At 44.3% G+C, this 19,959-nt stretch overlaps 1 protein-coding gene across 11 annotated transcripts in view; it reads left to right on the forward strand.

Moving 5' to 3' along the window:
- Positions 1–19,959, forward strand: part of Pdzd2 (PDZ domain containing 2) — a 372,451-nt gene that overhangs the window by 311,225 nt on the left and 41,267 nt on the right. For all 11 annotated transcript variants that reach the window (XM_076916410.1, XM_076916412.1, XM_076916413.1 and 8 more), the window contains 7 exons: positions 1,687–1,798; positions 9,534–9,679; positions 12,828–12,947; positions 13,885–13,999; positions 17,892–17,965; positions 18,077–18,305; positions 19,065–19,182. In XM_076916410.1, coding sequence (XP_076772525.1) covers positions 1,687–1,798; positions 9,534–9,679; positions 12,828–12,947; positions 13,885–13,999; positions 17,892–17,965; positions 18,077–18,305; positions 19,065–19,182 — 914 coding nt within the window. The remainder of the gene's footprint in view (positions 1–1,686; positions 1,799–9,533; positions 9,680–12,827; positions 12,948–13,884; positions 14,000–17,891; positions 17,966–18,076; positions 18,306–19,064; positions 19,183–19,959) is intronic.

Raw genomic sequence — 19,959 nt, forward strand, 5'->3', positions numbered from 1 at the left:
GTGTACATGCTTGCAGGCTTATACATGTGTACATGCTTACAGGCTTACACATGCATATATGCTTATAGAGGCCAGAGGTTGACATTGGGTATCTTCTTCAATAGATCTCCACCTTATTTTTTTTTTCAGGATTTATTTTTATTCTTGTGTAGCTGTTATATGCATGTATATATACAGAGGCCAGAAGAGGGCATTGGATTCACTGGATCTGGAATTAGAGATTATTATGAGACCAAAAACATAGGTGCTAGGAATGCAACTTGGCTCCTCTGGAGGAATGGGAAGTGTCCTTGACTACTGAGGAGTTTCTCCAGCCTATTCACATTAATTTTTGAGACATCATCTCTCAAAAAGCTCCAGAGACCTGCCTATCTCTGCATACCCCAACCCTCACTCAGATCCCTAGCCCCTGCCTCCTACCCTTTTATGCTGGACTTAGACTCGGGCCACCATACTCTGCTCTTTACATGGGTTCTGGGGATCTGAACTCAAGTCCCGGGGCTTGTGTGAGAGGCCCTTTATTGACTGAGCTGTCTCTCTAGTACCCCTGACCCCGTCATTTTTAACAAGTTCTCTTAACTACCCAAGTCTCCTGTTCCAGTCTACTAGAGTACATTTTAGTGTGGTTGGCTTCTCTGAGACCCCTGACACCATGGCCTTTGGGACAATCTTCAAATCACTTCCCGGAATCAGATGCCAAACACAGCCTATAGACATTTGGGTTGACCGACACTCCCACAGAACTACAACAGTTAAGAATCAGGAGTGTGACACACAGAACAGCGTGGGTCAACTGAAAGAAATACACCAGCAGAGCACACGTAGCACGTAACATTTCAGTCATTGGTTGGCTACGTTTGCAGTGATGAGCCCCAGGAGAGTACAACAGCACTGAAAAATTCCAGCTTAGTGACATTGCAGTGCAACATATGTTGATATCAACATAAGCCTGTGCCACTAGACACAAACATCCAACATATGTCATTATATGCAATCCATAGTACCCATTAATAAACAATGATATTACTCATTTGCATATTTTCTATACTATACTTTATATCTGAATTTTAGAGCATCAATCTCAGATTCTGCCTGCCACTGAGTCCCAAGGGCTGGGTTAAAAGCATGCCCCAGCACTGCCCAGCTAGAGTTAGCTCTTTGTAAAGTGAATGTAAAGCATTGTGCCTTGTGCTGGTCTCTTGACTGTCCAGAGCACCCAGCTTCCACCCCAGGGGTCGGCCTAGATCATCTAAGTCTTTCTCACAGTATACTCTTCCTCGTATTTTCATAATGGCAAAATTGTCCTAAAGCCTCATCTCCAGAGCATATCACTGTCATTGACATAAACCGGTGTCTTAGAAACAGCTTTGGATTTCTGATCTATTTGTAGCAATTTGCATCATATAAAAATCCCTGAGCTGTAAGCCAGGAGACCTGGACTCTCAATCTAGCCTCACTTCTGACTACCCTGGGGTGACCTTGATCTCAGCCCTGGGGTCCTTCCCAGTTTGAAACCTCCCTGATGGGACTTGCCAGTGCCTTGCACACTGGTAATCTGAAGGGTGGGACTTTGATCCTGGGAGGCTTTTCTCTCACATGACACTTGTATTGCTGCTTCCGTAGCCCGTCTGAGATAACTCCTTGGAGGCCTCGCCTCTCCCATCAGCTCTTTGCTCTGTCTTCTAGATGCCCGGGTCAGAAGAATCCCAGGACGTAGGCAGCTCTGAGGAATCCAAAGGGAGCTTGGAAAGTCCCAAACAGGGCAACAATAAGATGAAACTCAAGAGCCGACTCTCAGGTAAGTGGGAAACCTCCCTGCCCGTGGAGAATGAGACAGGCTCGCAGCCCTGGGAACAGGAGATGGGGTGGGTGTCGGGAATGGTCCCATTAATAGGATGAACACTCTGGGGAGAGAGCAGTGCAATTCAGGCTGGCCTTCAGTTTGTGATGGTTCCCAAGCTGGCCTGAACTCACAATCCTCCTACCTCATCCTAAGTAGAGAGTTAACAGTCTTGCACCTAGGGAGATGAACCCTTTATCTCAGAACCGTTTTTGTTGTTTTTGTTTTGTTTTGTTTTGTTTTCCACCAGGGAGGCAGGGCCTGGCAGAGCAGCTCCGTTAAGCCTAGCTGTCCAAATGACTTATTTTTTTTGAACGATTACAAAGTGCATGTCAGCATGTGTGTGTCTGTTGAAACTTCAATTTCCTGAATGTTTGGTTCATTTACCTTGATGAGGTTTCAGGTGACCCTTTCAGAGTCACCTGACTCAGACTCTCGGGTGGCCCATATTCTCAGCACACACATGACCCCCCCCCCAAAAAAAAACCTCAGCCAACTAGAACAAGTGGCAAAGGATTTTATCTCACATCAAATTTGCATATCAGCTAAACAGGAGAAATAGCCAAAGAGGTTGCAGCTTCCAGAACTATAGAGTCCGTGTTCTACATGCCCTGGGTATTTCCGTAGACAGCCTGGCCTGTGCTCTGGGGGAGACAGCAGAAGACACATAGGACTCTCAGAGGTCCTTGGCACTTTTGTTAGATACTTTGTCTCCCTCAGAAATAAAATTTTATAATGGTGTTCATATGAAAGTACATTCTGGGAATTGGGACGATGGCTCAGTAGGTCGGTACTGAGTTCAGCTCCTCAGTAACCATGCAAAAGCCAGGTATGGCACACTTCTGTAACCCTAGCACTGGGCAGAGATGGGTGAATCCCCAGGGGCTTACTGACTGGCAGTCTATCTGAAACCGCAAACTCAGAGTTTAGTAAGAGATACAATCTTAAAACAGAGGCAAAGACCAAAAAGGAAGACATCTGCCATCAACCTGTGGCCTTCTAGAGCAAGTGTAGGTATACACAAACACATACACACACACACACACACACACACACACAATCCACTGTACAAAAATAATGTGTAGATAGCAAGCATCTGACAACATTCATCTCTGGCTGGTTCCATATGCACATGCGTGCAGTATACATATGTGCACATATGCCACACACAGCAAATTAAATAAATGGTGCAGAATAATCAAGGACGCCACCTAATGTCAACCTCTGGCCTCTGTGGACTTGCATACTTCCACACCCGTGTGTACACACACGAATACAGCACACATACACTTAAGATACAGACTGAATTCATTACTGTCCACTTGTTACTATTACGCTCAACTTTTCCTGCATTTAAAATGTATTAAAGCTTTTCTATGGTCTCCAAATGTGTCACGGGCTCCTGGCACCTACTGGCCTAGTAGTTAACTTGGCTCTAGCTACCCACTCATAAGCATCTGGAAAGGGAGGCAACACTTAGCTTTGAGCCCTTAGCAGTTGGTAGACCTCACTCCGCTTCTATTCCAACAGCTGCCTAAGAGAGTTGCTACCCTGTCTTTGAAAGATTGGATAATGTTTTTTATCATTTATTTACTTATTTATTTACTTACTTACTTATTTATGTATCAATCTGTTTTCTTACTATTTATTTCTGAAGATGTGTGTACCTCATTTGTAAGTCATGAGTTTAGACTTGTGCACACCACGGCACAAGCATGGAGCCAGAGGACAGTTTGGACTTGGCTTGCTCCTTCCACTTTGAACTGAACTCAGGTCATCGGGATTGCACAGCGAGTGCTTAAACCACAGAGCTCTCTTGCTGCCCGCCCCACCCCACCCCCAGTCTTATTAACTCACAGAATGTCACCCAACGCAGTGCATCATCTGTTAACATCCCCCATCCCATCATTTTTTTTCTTCTGTACCCAGATCCCTGGAGAGGAAGGGGGAGCCAAGACTTGTCCCACCCCCAGTCACCTGATCCTCTGCTCTCTTTAGTCTCAGAGAAGAGAAATAATTCGGGACCATGAAGCGCAGTGCCTTAAAGCTCTACTTACAAAAATGAGTTATTTTGTATTGATAAATGGGAGTGATGAGGCAGCATCGTGTTTAAATGAGCAGTAAAGGTTGATTTGGGGCAGAAAGGGAAGGCGTCAGGTAGAGACTCCCTGAAGGCTCTCACCTCTGGACAACAAGCAGCTCCCCACCAGAAGCTCTGAGAGAAGCCCCTTTAAACCCTGCATGTATAAGGGCAGAAAGGAAGCAGTGGTGTTGGTCAATCCCAGGGAGGCTCTACAGGTTCTGGAGAGACACAAGGACCTTTGAAACCTCCGTTGTCACATTCCTTATTTTATAGATGAGATCCGAGCAGCTAAGGAAATCCCAAAGGTCACTAGGTTGGAGCCAGGAAACGGACCTGCATTTCAGACAGTTCTTATTACCGACTTCTTGTATGGAAGGCTTTCTGGATTCGGAGGTGGGGAGGGGCATGTGTCTCAAAGACCTAGAAGTCTGGTTTTTCAAACTTTGTCCATATTGTCGATTTGAAACCAGTAACGCCTTTAGCTGATGGCCAGTCCAGGGCTGGGCTACCATTTGCCACAAGGGGATCTCACCTTCTCAAGCCATCCAAGCCTGAGGTAGGGAAACATGGAGTAGGGGAGGAAGCTTGCGCAGGCATCAGCTCTGCCCCTGAGACAAGAGACCTGGGACCAGTATCTTCTACAAGCCTCAGCTTCTTTATCTGTGAGAGGAGGATTGCACTACACATGTGTTCTTCCCGTAAGTGTGAGTCGTCCTTGAGCCCAGCCTTTTGGAAGACTCCTGGGAGAATGTGCTTAGCTCTGCTGTTCCAAAGCATGGCAGCCATGGGCCCTTCCCTCAGAAGCACCCATTGTTTGTATTGTCGAAGCCATTAATATTACGGTCATGATTTTCATTTTCATTCTTACTGTTCTCGCCTCTTTCCCCTCTCACGAGGGGAAAATAATGTTTGAATGGCATCAGACAGGAAGACCTTCGTGAGAACTCTTAGTCCCCTGGGAAGGCAACCCTCACGTATGCTTGGTGCGCATACACATTCAGGCCATACACATTCAGGCAGCAGAGCAGACGGGAGTCTGTCCATCCGGACTGTGTGCTGGTGGATGTATTCAAAAAACGGCAGGATAAAGGAGGCCCCGGAAGAAGACTGGAGACCAGTCGTCTAGACATGGAGGAGAAGAGTGGTAGATTTTTTTTTCCCCCAGGCATTCGGGGAGAATGAAAGATATTTTGGGCAACTATTTTTAATCCTCTCTTATTTGAGAGGCTAATCTTTTGACAGCACTAATGATCCAGTCCAGCCAAGCTTGGCGAGAGCGCACAGGGGAAGAACTGCAGGCTATTGAGGTGGGAGGTGATGGTGGTGTACATGAAGTCGGGTAAACCCGTGATGTTTATATTCTCAGCTCTGGAAATGAGTACAGAGGAGGACACATCCTTGGCAGCCAGCAGGATAGATCCGGATTCCTGCGGTAGGGTGGGAAGAGGAAAGAAGCAGCTTAACCTGGAGACAAGCGCTAAAGAAACCTGGAGAACTGGGCTTTCACAGTGCTGTGAACTGCTTCACTCTAAAGACCTTTGCATGTAGGAGTCCGTTTGGTTTGGGGGTTTTTTTGAGACAGGGTTTCTCTGTGTAGCCATGGCTGTCCCGGAATTCACTCTGTACACAGGCTGTTTGCCTTTGCCTCTGGAGTGCTGGGATTAAAGGCCTGCGTTACCATCACCCAGCTTATCTGTTTATTTTTAATATGAATACGTGTGTATCTGCCTAGAGAGGTGTGAGAGGTGTGGTCCCTCTGAAGCTGGAGTTCCAGAAAGCTGGGAGCTACTTAATATAGGTGCTGGAAACCAACCTCAGGTCGTCCGCAAGAACAATATGTGCTCTTAACCAGCGAGCCATTTCTCCAGCTCTGCCTGGGAGGTTTCGCAACCATGGGCTCCTCACGGGTCCGTCTTCCAGATCTGGATGTTTGTTTCGTGTTCCTCTGGCATGAGTCACTGCCGATCGGCATATCTCAGGGTATTGTCAGCAGATGCTACCGTATGTGGGTTCTCTCCCGATGATGACAAGCACCTCCCTGTCAACTCGAAAGGAATTTTCTTCTAACAAATCTTTTTCAGATGAGTAAGCATGCCAAGAAAGATTAATCTGCCCCATGAATTACTAAGTTATGAATTATTGTTCCAGCCATTTCCGTGAGGGCTTTGCCCAGTCTGGCTCCAAAATGACTAAAGCAACATCATCTTTCATTTCACAGAACGATTTTCTAATATTCAGGCCCAGGTTTTCCTCACTGCCTAGCTCTCTTCCTGCCAGCAGGGACCTCTTTAATTTCAGTACTTTTGATTTATCCGTGTTAACCTCTTAAAGTTTGTGATCTTTTTAAATGCAAAAACCTTCCTGGCTGCAAAGGGATTTCAGATATTTGAAAACCTCCTTTCTCACAAAGTGAATATTTAGCGTTTGAAAAGCTGAGCCTTAAGTGACATCCATTAACTGTATCAGCACCATATCATTGTTAAAGTCTCAGCATCCTGTGACTTTCTAAAGTCTACTGTTATCTTGCCTTATTCCATAAGAACTCTTAGAGAAATTTCCAGATGGAAATTGGACAGTATCAAATGAATTACACAGCCCAGGAGAAATCAGTTCGATAAAGAATCAGTGTATGGAACCGGAATGATTGATGGCACATATTGCTCTTACAAAAGGCCTCACTTTAGTTCCAAGAACCCATATAGGGAGATTTGCAATAGTCCATAATTCCAATAACTCCAGCTCCAAGGTCTCACACCTCTGTCTCTACAGTCATCTCCACTGGCATGCATATATACATACCCACACACAGACACACCCAGGTATACATCTTTCAAAATAAATCGTTAAAGAAAGAATTGACATATGTATTTAAGCAAGCATATGTGTAATATGTAGTATTTAATATAGAAATGGTGATTATAGCTTTATTTGTATGTAATTGATTTATCATTTCAGATAGTATATAATCTAACTTAGGTGTTTTTAAATCATTATAGATTTTGTGAACATAGGTCAGTGGTAGAGCGTCTGGGTTACAAACACGCCATACACAGACACACATGCACAATACACACAGACACACACACAATTACTGCAAAAGTTTCTTAAATAAGATACAAAAGCATCAGTTAAAAAAGTAAAAGTTGATCTGCCATCATGCTTGCAACATTACATTTTGGTCCACAACGGCCGCATATACAAGTGTGGTCCCACATAATTATATCACATAGTAATATTACGGCCACCCATGACAGTTAGATTTAATTGTCAACTTGACATGATCTGGAATCAGCTGGGGGGATTCTGAATGAGAAATTACCTAGATAAGGTTGGCCTGGGGGGCTGCCCTCAAGAGATTTGCTTTATTGAGTATACCTACCTCAGGTAGGATGGCCCACCCTGGATAGGGTGTACCATCTCGTCAGCTGGGTCCTGGGCTGACAGGGAGTGAGATGAGCGCTAACCTGCATGCATTTGTTGCTCTCTGCTTTCTGACTGTAAATGTGCTATGACAAAGTACCTGCCCTGTGACTTCCCTGCCATGGTGAACCATAAACGGGACCAGGAGCTAAAACAAACCCTTTTCCCTCTAAGTTATCAGGGTGTTTTATTAAGGCAACTAAATATAAACTATATAATATCTGAAATGTTAGAGAAGAAACCATGACACCCTTTATTTTGTGTAAACACACTCTTCCCACACTCCTCAAAGCATCCTGTCATTAAGCCATACATGACTGCATCACACTGTTAAAATTACGGCTTCTTTGCGTTTGCCAGAAAATGCCATGAGACAATGCAAGGCCCGGATATGGAGAAAATCTTTATAATTCATAGATCCCACAAAGGATTCATAATCTCACATGTTAAGATAAAGAAAGCTTCCTAGAATTCAGAAAGAAAATTTAATCAAAGAATGGACGGGAACATTAAACAGATATTACAAAAGGGAGCAGCCGGTGGCTATAAAAACCCAAGTGTGACCTCATCAGTTGTCAGTGGGATGAAAATTAGAAGCCATGGTAAGATTGTTGTACCCCCAGGAGAGTGGCTGATGTTAAATACTGACAGAGAGCAGGATGGTGGGGGCTTAGGGGTGGGGGAGACAGAATTCATCCTGCAGTGACAGTGCTGCAGAAAGAAGAGATGCCAGGAGCCAGCCATGACAACATATCATTGGGATATCTCATACTCACAGGAGGCATGCGTGAGAATACAAATGGCTATAGTCTTGATCAGGAATCAGCAAGCTACAACCCACAGAGGACAAAACCAAAAACATGTTCTGTCAGCACACACGTGACATGCACATGCACAGCGTGGGGGAGTCTCACAAATTAAATACGTTAAGGGTAGGCGAGCTGGCTCAGTAGGTACCCCTGATCCTAATGACCAGAGTTCCATTGCCAGGACCCACATAGTGAGAGGAGCAAACCGACCCTTCCATGTTGTCCTCTGACACACACACACCATGACACGTGCGCCCCCCACAAGCGTACATACACAAAATAAATCAAGATATATGTTAAGAACAAGGCGTGCTATACACACAGAAGTACATATTCATTCACATAGAGTTCAATGATGTTGGAGGTAAAAGTCATATTATCATTGGTGAGGAGCATTTATTAAATAGCCAAGGAGGCTTCTGAGACTCTGCTTAATGCCTTTTGTTGGTTTTTTTGTTTTTTGGGTTTTTTTGTTTGTTTGTTTGTTTTTTGGTTTTCTTTTTTTCTTTCTTTTTTTTTTTCCTTTTTTTTTTTTTTTTTTTTTTTTTTTTTTTTTTTTTTTTTTTTTTTTTTTTTGGTTTTTTGAGACAGGGTTTCTCTGTTATAGCCTTGGCTATCCTGGAACTCACTCTGTAGACCAGGCTGGCCTCGAACTCAGAAATCCACCTGCCTCTGCCTCCCAAGTGCTGGGATTAAAGGCGTGCGCCACCACTGCCCGGCCGCTTAATGCCTTTTGATCTGAGTGTTGGAGGTCATGTGGAATTTCACTCAGGTACTTTTGTGCACATTTAAGTTATACTTAATGAACATCAATTTAAAAAATGTTAATTAGGAAGTCATTACTAAGCCAGGTATGGTTGTCTCAGCACTCAAAGATCGGAGTCACACGACACAAGAGAATTCTGAATTCCAGGCCAGCTTGGCTACATAATAAGATCCATGTCAACTATACCTCTCCAAAAAAAAAAAAATCAGTATCATAATTATATATGGAATAAAAGCGCCCATCCAGCAGTGAAGCCGTGCAAATATAAAGTGATGTTCTGCCGTTACTACAAGACCACGTCCCCCCAGCCCCTGCCTTCCTAGTTTATTGCTGTCCCCAGCACCCAGCATCTGATTGAATGCATACACGGCTCCTCCGGCTACCCTGTCACTTCAGACGCTCCCAGTTTCTTTGTATCTCAACATCATCATCTTTGAGCACAACGGGGTGATGCAGAACCTGGTGCTAGGACTGGACAAGCTTGAGCCTCTGTACATCTTCACCTCCAGACCTCCTAAGCCCATCAGTGGTTACGAGGATGGTGTTTAGGCCTGTCCGTTCCGTTAGCTCTTCTTGTCCCTCATCAAGCCATGCCTCCATTATCTCCCATTGCAGGAGGTGTCCACCGCCTAGAGTCTGTTGAAGAATATAACGAACTGATGGTACGAAATGGAGACCCCCGGATCAGGATGCTGGAGGTCTCCCGAGATGGCCGGAAGCACTCTCTTCCCCAGCTGCTGGATTCTACTGGCACATCACAGGTTAATCCTGGGGTGGTGGGACATCACAGGTTAATCCTGGGGTGGTGGGGCCTCTGGTTCACTCATAGCCACCATTGCTTGGTAAGAGATGAAAGTACAGATTTCAAACCCCTGTGTCTCCATGATTATGTGTGTCTGTGGGGGGTTGTGTGTGTGTATGTATGTGAGAGATTGTTTATGTATGTGTGTGTGTATGTGTGTGTGTATGTGTGTCTGTGGGGGATTGTGTGTGTATTTGTGCGCATGCGTGCATTTTATTTTTTTTCAAAGACCACTATAAACCCCTGTTCAGAAGAGCTGACCGCTGATAAGGGCCATGCGTATTTAGGCCCAAAGAGAGTAGAGCCAGAGTCACAGAGATTGTGTGGGATCTACCCAGAAAGATTAGAGAGAAGCCAGCTCAATAGTTGAAGCAAGTAGGGAAATAATCTCTTAATGGATCTCCACAACTCAGTTCCCTTCATGCTGTGTGTTTTGGAACTAAGTATTATTCTCGATTGCCAGGAAACAATGGCGTCTCACAGTCTGTGGTAAACCAGAATTGATTATACTAGGAGTGTCCTGTGTGGGTCATTGTGAGCACATGTGCCTATGCCATGCCTGGGGTCCTACCTGCTCTCCAGTAAACAGTCTGGATGAGGACACTAGCACCATAGAGGAACAAAGGGAAGTGGTTAGCATGACAGAGCCTGTTCTTGTCAGGAATTCCGGCTCTATAGCTCTGAATAGGGGTTCCTCCCCAGTTATCTTATCCCTGGCCCACAGGAAACTAGGCAGCAGGCTCACAACCAACTTGGACATAAACTCAGCCTCCAGGGACTTGGGGTTCCTTGTTTTCTGGTGCCATGATACAGACGGGGAAATCATGGCATTTTTCTCTAGGCCTATCAGAAGAACAGGGCTGGAAGAGGACATTAAAACAGCAGTGGTATCCCTAAGTGTCACACTTGGGGACTCATAGGAGACAGGGGTCTAAGGGTATCAGACCTTACTTTTAACGAGTTATAACCACTTTGCAGGTGGAACAACCAAGGCTCAAAATGGCTGAATATTTTACTTCAGCCATTTTGGTTCTATGTCAGAATCTGAGGGGAAAAAAAAAAGGTTATAGTCTGTAATGTCAAAATCAAGTATTTGTGAGGTTTGTTTTTGTTTTTTTCTGTTGTACTTTACCTGGCAGGAAGGGGGGGTTGGGGGGGAACCATGTTTCAAAGCAGGTGCTGGTCAGGTTATTTTGTGTGGAATTCACTCCCAGGCAGATTGAGGTGCAGGGAAGGGGTGCTCAGAAAACATCAGGGTAAAGATTTGAATAGGATCCATCAAAACTCATGTGGACCAGCAACAGGAGACAGTCAGGTCTGCGTCCTCAGGATAACCCACCAGGACTCAGAGGAATGGGGGAAGGCCAGGACATGGTTAGAGAGCCTCATTGTCTGGCTGCTTTGGAGTAAGGGAGAAGCCAGGGTTTACTTTCTTCATTGGCTGAGGCCCTCACACCGGTGTGGCAATTTCTCTTCTGTCTACTGAGGAAACTTGTCTGTGTTTATATCCAGAAACACCCATTTCTAGCCAGGCCACAGAGATCAGGACGCTCAAGCTGGGGTAGGAAGTCTTAGCAAAGAGTTTTTCCTTCTTCAGATTGTCCTTCCTCTTATCTTCAGACCTTTTACTTTTCACCCCGGTGGGACCTCTCCTACCCATCTTTCTTTTTTTCCCTCCACTAAAAGTGCTGCCCAGTGTTGAGCTATACAATAATACTTTGTGTATAGGTATAAGTGGGTTGTATCAATACCATCCAAGATGGCAGCTATGTGTGTCTCGGCCTGTGAATGCAGCTGAGGAGTGTATTTTCATTTTAGTGAGCCTTATTCTACACATATAGCCACTGGTGGCCAGTGTGTAGTAAATCAGATAGCGCAGATCTACGGGGTGCAGGAGGGCCCTTTAGACTCTTAAACGGCCACATGAAGCACTCAGGCCTTAGACTTCCATTTGCTTCCCAGAGAGAGGTGGCATGAAGCAGGGCTGGAGATTGGTGATCAGAGAAAGGGTTCCCCAAGGGGGTCACATGCGAACCCCTGTGTTTGAGGGTTGGCAAACCACAGGCTGTGTCTGGCGTGCTCTGCGGTGGTTTCAGTAAATGGGCAGTAACACTGCCAAGCCCACATCATTTATTTCATGAGACCAAGTCTGGGCGGTCCATGTTACTGGCAGCTATTCTGTCGAACTGCACAGTATAACTTCGAAGCTGCCAGGGGATGCAAGACATCCCTGGCAAGAGAGAACGTCTCATTCCTGCATATGGATGAAGCAGACACAATCTAAGAATATTTTGTGATGGTTCTTTTCTCATATTAAACATGAACTGGTTTTTTTTTCCCCACTTGTGCTATGATCTCAGCACCACAGAAGACATTTATTATTCTAAGAGAGTGTCTAAGAGAATTAAAGATGTGAGTTAGCTGTTGTCAGACTGTTGATTATGCCGTCAGGATGCATTCTGCTGATACATATGAATGTCATGGGCAAGGGCATGAGAGGGGCATTGGGGTCAGAGCTGCTGACCAGAAGGGGAAAGTGTGGCTTATGGGAAAGTATTTGATTTTTCCAAATAGGAGGTATTAGGGTGTTTGATGTGGAAAAACACTTGTCTGGGTTTGTGGTTTGCAGTTTATAAGAAACATGGGCTTGCTAGGTTTATTTTTTTGTTTCTTGTTTTTGTTTTTGTTTTGGGAATGAGTAAATTAAATCTTAAAATGGCGAGATGCTTTTTTTAAAACATGATTTGGAACTGGAGTCGTCGCAAAAGAGAGCTTCAAGAATAGCCCAACCCCAGGGTGGTCATCTTTGTTCTCCTGACTCCATTCCAGAAGGATCTGTGACATACGGTTAAGGACAGAGTGACACAGGTAGTTGGGGTCACTAAGCAGCTCTCCGTGACGGGGCAGGTATGACAAGCAAGGCACAGCAGTGGGAGAGCCTACTCTATTAAGTCCTTAGAGTAAACTTTCTTTAAGCCAGTGGACCACAGGTGGACCAGTGGGACACTGCCCCGACAGAAGGCAGCTGAGATTTTCAGTCTCCTTGTATGCCAGAGCCCACAGCGGGGTAGATGAGAATTTCTGGTCTTGCTTGTGCTGACTTTCAGGAATACCACATCGTGAAGAAGTCTACCCGCTCTCTGAGCACCACCCACGTGGAATCGCCGTGGAGGCTCATCCGGCCCTCGGTTATTTCCATCATCGGGCTGTACAAAGAGAAAGGCAAGGTGAGCGATTTCCTATGGGCCCTTTTGCCCTCCAGGTGGGTGGTAGCACATCCCTTAAGCAGTCAGTCTTCGGTTAGGTTTAGTTTGTTTTTACATTTTAAAAAGTAACATAAAAAGGGATAATATGACTTCCGGGGAGTTCCTGTCCTTCCTCACAGGGAGAAGCTGGTTCCCACTCTTCGCCCTGTTGATACAGGGAGTTTCCAGCCCAATCCTTCTGGTTCTGTTCCCTTTGAAAGAAATATACCGCCAGTACCCTTAGAGAGTAGTCCCGCTATCATTTTGAGTAACAGTCATGGCTTTGCCATTATACAAATGCACAGATAAGTGGTATTATATAAGTACTGAAACACCTACTTTGACATTGTAAAAAACACACACACACACACACACAGAAACATTGAAACAAATATGGTACCTGCAAGGCATGAATGGGTTTGGAGAGCCATTCAGTTCTTTAGTAGGAAACTCTGATTCTTGGAGGCAAAGACTGTCAAATATTAGAAATCCCTACCTTGGGGCTGGAAAGATGGCTCAGCGGTTAAGAGCATTGGCTGCTCTTCCAGAGGTCCTGAGTTCAATTCCCAGCACCCACATGGTGGCTCACAGCCATCTATATTGTGATTTGATGCCCTCTTCTGGTGTCTCTGAAGAAAGCTACAGTGTACTAATAAATAAAAATAGATAAATCTTTAAAAAAGAAAAGAAAAGGAAATCCCTACCTTGACATGACACAGGCCTAGTACACTACAACTAGATCTGAAGAGGGAAACAGGGAAGGAAACTTGAATTTTAAACTAGTGGCCTACCTGAACTCCAGACCTGAGGAGAAAAGATACCTCCGTCAGATACTACAGTGGGAAGGGATTCCATAGTTAAATTCTGAAGTGCCTGCCTGGACTCATCCACTTTGAACTGTCATCTGCTTTAAATGCAGGGCCTTGGTTTCAGCATCGCTGGAGGGCGAGACTGCATTCGAGGCCAGATGGGAATTTTTGTCAAGACCATTTTCCCAAACGGATCAGCTGCGGAAGATGGCAGGCTCAAAGAAGGTAGGCAAGAGTCTTTTGGTGCGATCTTTAGTGACAGCCCGAGTCCTTGAGAGTCTGTCCCCTTGCCAGATGTGATAGCATGGAAGCTGAGGTCATGGTGCCCTAGATCCAGCACTGAATCATGGTCTTGGGCAGACCACATGACCCAAGCTTCACTCTCCTAGAACAAACATGGAATGTTAATGCCTCGAAGCATTTTTTTGTGGAGATTAACGAGATCATGTATGGGAAGTAGCTTGCTGTTTCTGTTGCCAACTATAGGTTGTAGTGACAGTTTTGGAAGTTTGGTTTCCTTAAAAAAAAACAAAACAAAACAAAAAAAAAAAAACACAGAAATCTTTAAGAATATGTTCTCATTTTAATCACAGGGGAGGGTATATGAGGCTGCTTCAGACTGTCCACAGCAGCTGACTATGATTTGCCTCATGCTCTAGCAGAGGTGCGATTTTGCCGCTAACAGGTAGTTTCTGCAATCCTGTGATGTTTGAAATTCTGGGGTTTTTGAGAGAGTGTTTAAATGCTAGGGCTGCTGTTTGCTCACAGTTTGTTAAGTAGTCGTGCACAAAGAAGAAACAAGAAGAACTTAGATATCCTGCCTGTGAAGACCAAACTTGCCCCTAGGAATCTGACACCCCTAACCAACAGGAAGCAATCTAATGATAACCACCACCACCACCACCACCACCACCACCACCACCACACACACACACACACACACACACCCCCGTTCCCTTCCATCCTTTTTTCTCTCCTATGTAGTGTTAGAGGTTGAAAAGGGTGGAAAGGGAATAGAGAAAGGCAGAAGAAAGAAGAACCCATAAAGTAGCCAAAGTCCAGCTACCATAGGTGTTTGCCCTCACTGCCGGCTCCTTGCTCAGCTCTTCTGCCTTGAAACTTTCTGAGAATTTGACAGTCCGGTCTTACTTTAAAGATGATGAGAGAGCAGAGTACTTTAGTAGCTATTTAATGTCTTGCTGTTAAAAATCAACACTACATAGCTGGCTCCTAACTGAATACTTTCCCATTCTCTGTAGTGCTTACCATGTTCTCAGACAGAAATGCAACAGACAAGTGATTTGGGGTGCAGATTAAAGGAACCCTGAGATTTCTAAGTCACACCTTTCAAATCAAGTTTTCAAATGTTTAACTATGCCTTGTCTTTTATGGCTCTTTAAACACGTACAAAGCATGTCTATGTATTTATTTCCTTAACTTCATTACAAGCCCGTTGAGTAGATATTTTGGAATGATCCTTTTATAGATGAGAAAACCGGCACTTGGAAATGTTCAGCAACTAGAAATCTGCTCCTCTCTGTGTGTAGCCCTGGCTAGCCTGCGACTTCTTATGTAGACCAGGCTGGCCTCTAACTTGCAAAGATCTGCCGGGTTTTACATTGTGCGTGCTGAGATTAAATGTATGCATTACTCCGCCCAGACATAGTAGTTTCTTATAATAAGGAAATTCCCACTGTGTATGTTTACATATCTTACAAAATATTTATCTGGATTCTAAGACTTTATTTTCCTGACTCAAGATTGTCAGTAAATTGTGAACATAACTTTGCATAACACTAACAAAGGTATGAATCCTGATTTCTTTTTTCCCTTCCCCTTTAATATACTTTTTTTCTTCATTTTTAAGTTATAATTACTTACTTTGGTATATATGTGTGCATGTACAGTTGGGTCACAGTGCATGTGTGGAGGTCAGAAAACAAAGTAGAAGAGTCAGTTCTTCTTTCCCACATGCGTGTTCCAGGACTCAAACTCGTGTCATTAGGCTTGGCAGCAAGCTCTCTTACCCATAGAGCCATTCCACTGGCCCAGCATATGTCTTTCATGAGGTGATTATGTCAGGATATTTCTAGTCACCTTTAGAAATGATACAGCTGTCCAGTCCCATTGGCTCAAAGTGTAGTGGCCACTGGCTTATTCGGGTTTACCTCCCTTTTTAAAACTGGTAGAGTGAATTGAAGTGTCCTGGTTTTGGGCAGAGCATGTAGAAGCCTTTGTGTAACAGTGACTTGGCCAGGCATAATACTTCTTGAGCAAAATATTTGTCTCTCTCTCTCTGAGGAAAAGTTAACCCCCAGGTGCTGTTGGTGTCTGCTTTCAGAGCAGTGTAAAAACCCAGCAGAGAGGTCTTAGAATGGATGGGCCATGTGTTCACTTGATTGAAATTCATCCTGTGAGGTTGGTAGATGAAGCAAAATAGAGGCGGGGAAATCAATCATTGTGAAAGGTTAATAGTGGATGATTCTCCTAAATGCTGTTTTTTCATATGTGTTCGTTTATGAGAAACGTAAGTCGCTGGACTGGATTTCCAGCCTGCTGAGTGATAGGCCTTCAAAGCACTCCTATAAATTATAAGCTCATGAATGATCACTTCAGTGTTTCCGTCCTTGTAGATACAACCTGCAGCCATAACTGAATAGTTGGTGATGGTGGGTGGTTTTTTTTTTTTTTTTTAAAGGGAGATCACGTCACTCACAGTAGGGTTTATGCAGTTGCGTTAAAGGGAAATGCATGGGGTGTTCATCTAGAGGGTGCCTGTATGCACAGCATGCTCGCATGCTCAGGGATTGGCTGTCTGGAGTGCACACATGCAGTTTCCTGCTGATTTGCACCGTCTTGTCCTACAGAGTCTCTCTCCCTTCCTGCACTGCCAGGCAGTCTGTTTTTTTTTTTTTCTGGGATATCTTTTGGTGTCTGTTGACCAGTTACTCCAAAACACAGCCCATGTCACAAGAGTGCAAATGAGAAGCGAGTTCCCAGAAGGCAACAGGATGTCCACACCCTCTGACATTCCCAGAAGACACTATAGCAGCAGAGAAAATGACCAGATTGCCTCTTCACAGGGTTGGAAATGAGAAGCTAGTGAACTAGTCAGGGAGAAGCAAGGGAGCCTTGCACACACATTCCTCATGACTTAGCTTGCCCCTGCACTGCTTTGGCCTCAGGCTGCAGTGATCTCTGAGGTGAAAGCCTATAGTCTTGCCAGCCTAAGGATAGAGCCCCAGGATCTGCCCTAGTAACACCAGACATCCAGACTGTTTCTGGAGGTGGGGCTGTCAGTTCTCAGTCGTATCTCAGCAAGATTCTCTCTCTACTATTGAAGCTCTATTCTGTGTCGTGTGGATTCTCCCAACTTGCTGTAGCTTGACTTTCTAGGGGAGTGGCTTGCCAAGTGTGTCTTACGATTCTCAACAAGACTTCTTAAAACCTGAAACCCTGTTTGCAATTCAGTCTCTGAGCAGAAGGTATTTCTTGTCAAAGATGCCAATGGTTAGTATAACCAGGTCTTCAAATTTTCCACAGTTGTTTTTGTCTTCCAGTGGTGGTAGTGGTTGGTTGGTTAGTTGGTTGGTTGGTTGGTATTTTATACTTGCTTTCTATTTGTGTGTGTTTTTGTTGATTGATTTGCTGGTTGGTTTGGGATTCTGGGTTGTTTGGGTTTTGGTGATGGTGGTAGGTTTTGGTTAGTTGGTTATCATTTGGTTTTGGTGGTGTTTTTAGCTCAATCTTATTTTGTAGCCCAGGCTAGCTTTGAATTCACTTTGTTATCCCAGCTAGCCCCAATCCTCCTGCCCCAGCCCATCAAAAGTGGGGATGCACGTGTGCCCTACCAAATTCAGCCTCACCGTTGTTTTTTATTAAATACTGATTATAGAATTATTGGTGAAGAATATGTGTGTTTAAGTTCGTATTTATTATCTCAGGACATTCCTAAGGGCTAAGTTACTTAAAATAGAGCCAAACCATAAAACTTATATTTTGACAGTAGGAGTCCAAGGACTGTAGCACTTGCCACCTTAGCAAGGTGACTCTTCTTCTTACCAAGAAGAGTCTGGTAAATTAAAGCTTAACTGTATTTCTCATGTTTGGCCACCAGGAGATGAAATTCTAGATGTAAATGGGATACCAATAAAAGGCTTGACATTTCAAGAGGCTATTCACACCTTCAAGGTAATTGTGTTCCCCGGGGAGGGGGGGGGATCTCCTTTGTCTTTTGGGTTTTGTCTCCTTGCTGTAAGAGCAATCTGACCGGCTCCTCCTGCTCACCTACTTGTTTTGTAGCAAATCCGAAGTGGGCTGTTTGTCCTCACTGTGCGCACTAAGCTACTCAGTCCCAGCCTCACACCCTGCTCCACCCCCACGCACATGAGCAGATCTAGCTCCCCGAGCTTCAACACCAGTGGGGGAACCCCAGCAGGAGGAGGCCAAGATGAAGGTGGTTCTTCCTCCCTGGGTCGGAAGGCTCCTGGGCCCAAAGACAGGATTGTCATGGAAGTCACACTCAACAAAGGTAATGCTAACTCTTCCTTAATCCCCTGACTTTCTCCTGAATAACAGGCTGGGTGGTTTGTTTTGTTTTGTTTTGTTTTGTTTTTTAATCAGTCCTTTGGAACCACCTGCTGTCATCAACAGATGCTGTTCTCTAAGTGGCTGGGTTAGTCAAAAAAAAAAAAAAAGAGAGAGATGTTTAATCATTTTTTACAAAGTGAGGGGAAGTTGCCAGTACCACAATCTTTAGAGCTCTCCCAGGATGATTCACTGTGCACCAGAGACTCGTATTAAAACGAGTAGCTCAAGTCTAACATTCTTAAAATCGTGAAGACTTAAGACAGTCAAGAACAAGTTAACACCAGTTAGCTTCAAATCGGGGGTTCTCAGCAAATCCTGCTGCTTTTTCACATCTCTTCCCCCTCTCTCCCAGGACTTACCTTAGAAAGATGATCAACCATTATAAATAACAAAGAAATTAGTTGAAGGCAAAAAAAAAAAAAAAAAAAAAAAAGTCTAAAAGGCTTTATATTCAAGATAAAAAAAAAAAAAATGTTAGCCATTCTCCAGCTATTCCCAGAGACAGATTTGGAAAAGCTCTTTAGAATAAACAGAGTGTAGAACATTGGATAACACAAAAAGCGGGCTTTACATTCTGCATCTGGACCAAACTGAAAGCTTATTAGTCCGAATATCTATTAGCACTGTTTAAATTGCTTGCACATTTTCTGGTTACTGTGTGATGGTTGCTCTGGTTGTCTTTGTGCCATGCTTCTCACAGAGCCAAGAGTTGGATTGGGCATTGGTGCCTGCTGCTTGGCCTTGGAAAACAGCCCTCCAGGTATATACATTCACAGCCTTGCCCCTGGATCCGTGGCCAAGATGGAAAGCAACCTGAGGTTAGTTACATCCCTGGCATCAGAGAGTCCTGGTGTGGTCATGAGTTGTGAAGACACACATTAATATCTGCTTAGACAGACACAGACAGAGAGACAGAGAAAGACATAGTCCAGGCTATATAGCCAAAGATGACCTTAAATGTCTGGTCCTTCTCCCTCTACTTCTCTAATGCTGGGATTGTAGGTATGCTGTAGAATTCTACATCTTTGACTTTCTTTCTAACAATATAGCCAAGCCTAACATTAATAGCATCTCTGATTCATATGAACCAAGTTTGGTTGACTCACCGGACTTTGAATCTTGTTTTCTGTGATGAATCTAATTTTTAACTTGGCACAATTTAGAATCACCTGAAAGACTCAGTGAGGGACTGTCCAGATCAAGTTGGCCTGTGGCCGTGTCTTCAGGGGATTATTTTATCTTTAATTGTGGCGGGACATCTGCCCACCGTGGGTGCCGCCATTCCCTAGGAAAGGGATTCTGAATTGGAGAAGAATGAAGAAAGCAAATCAAGTGCATGCTCTCAACTATAAATATGACCAGAGCCTTCAAGTTCCTGTTGCCTTGACTTCCCCAGAGTGACAGAACACAACCTGGGATTGTGGGCTACATACATACTTTGTCATACCTTGTTTATGTCATGATATTTTATCACAGCAACAGAAAACAAAATCAAAACAGCTTTCCTACCTGCTTTGTTGTGTTCAGGGTCAGAATTTTGACAACATAGAAGAACTCTATGCAGATTATCTATGGTTATTTCAGTATACTCTTTC

This window comes from Arvicanthis niloticus, chromosome 19, assembly GCF_011762505.2.
Source record: "Arvicanthis niloticus isolate mArvNil1 chromosome 19, mArvNil1.pat.X, whole genome shotgun sequence".
Lineage (NCBI taxonomy): Eukaryota > Metazoa > Chordata > Mammalia > Rodentia > Muridae > Arvicanthis > Arvicanthis niloticus.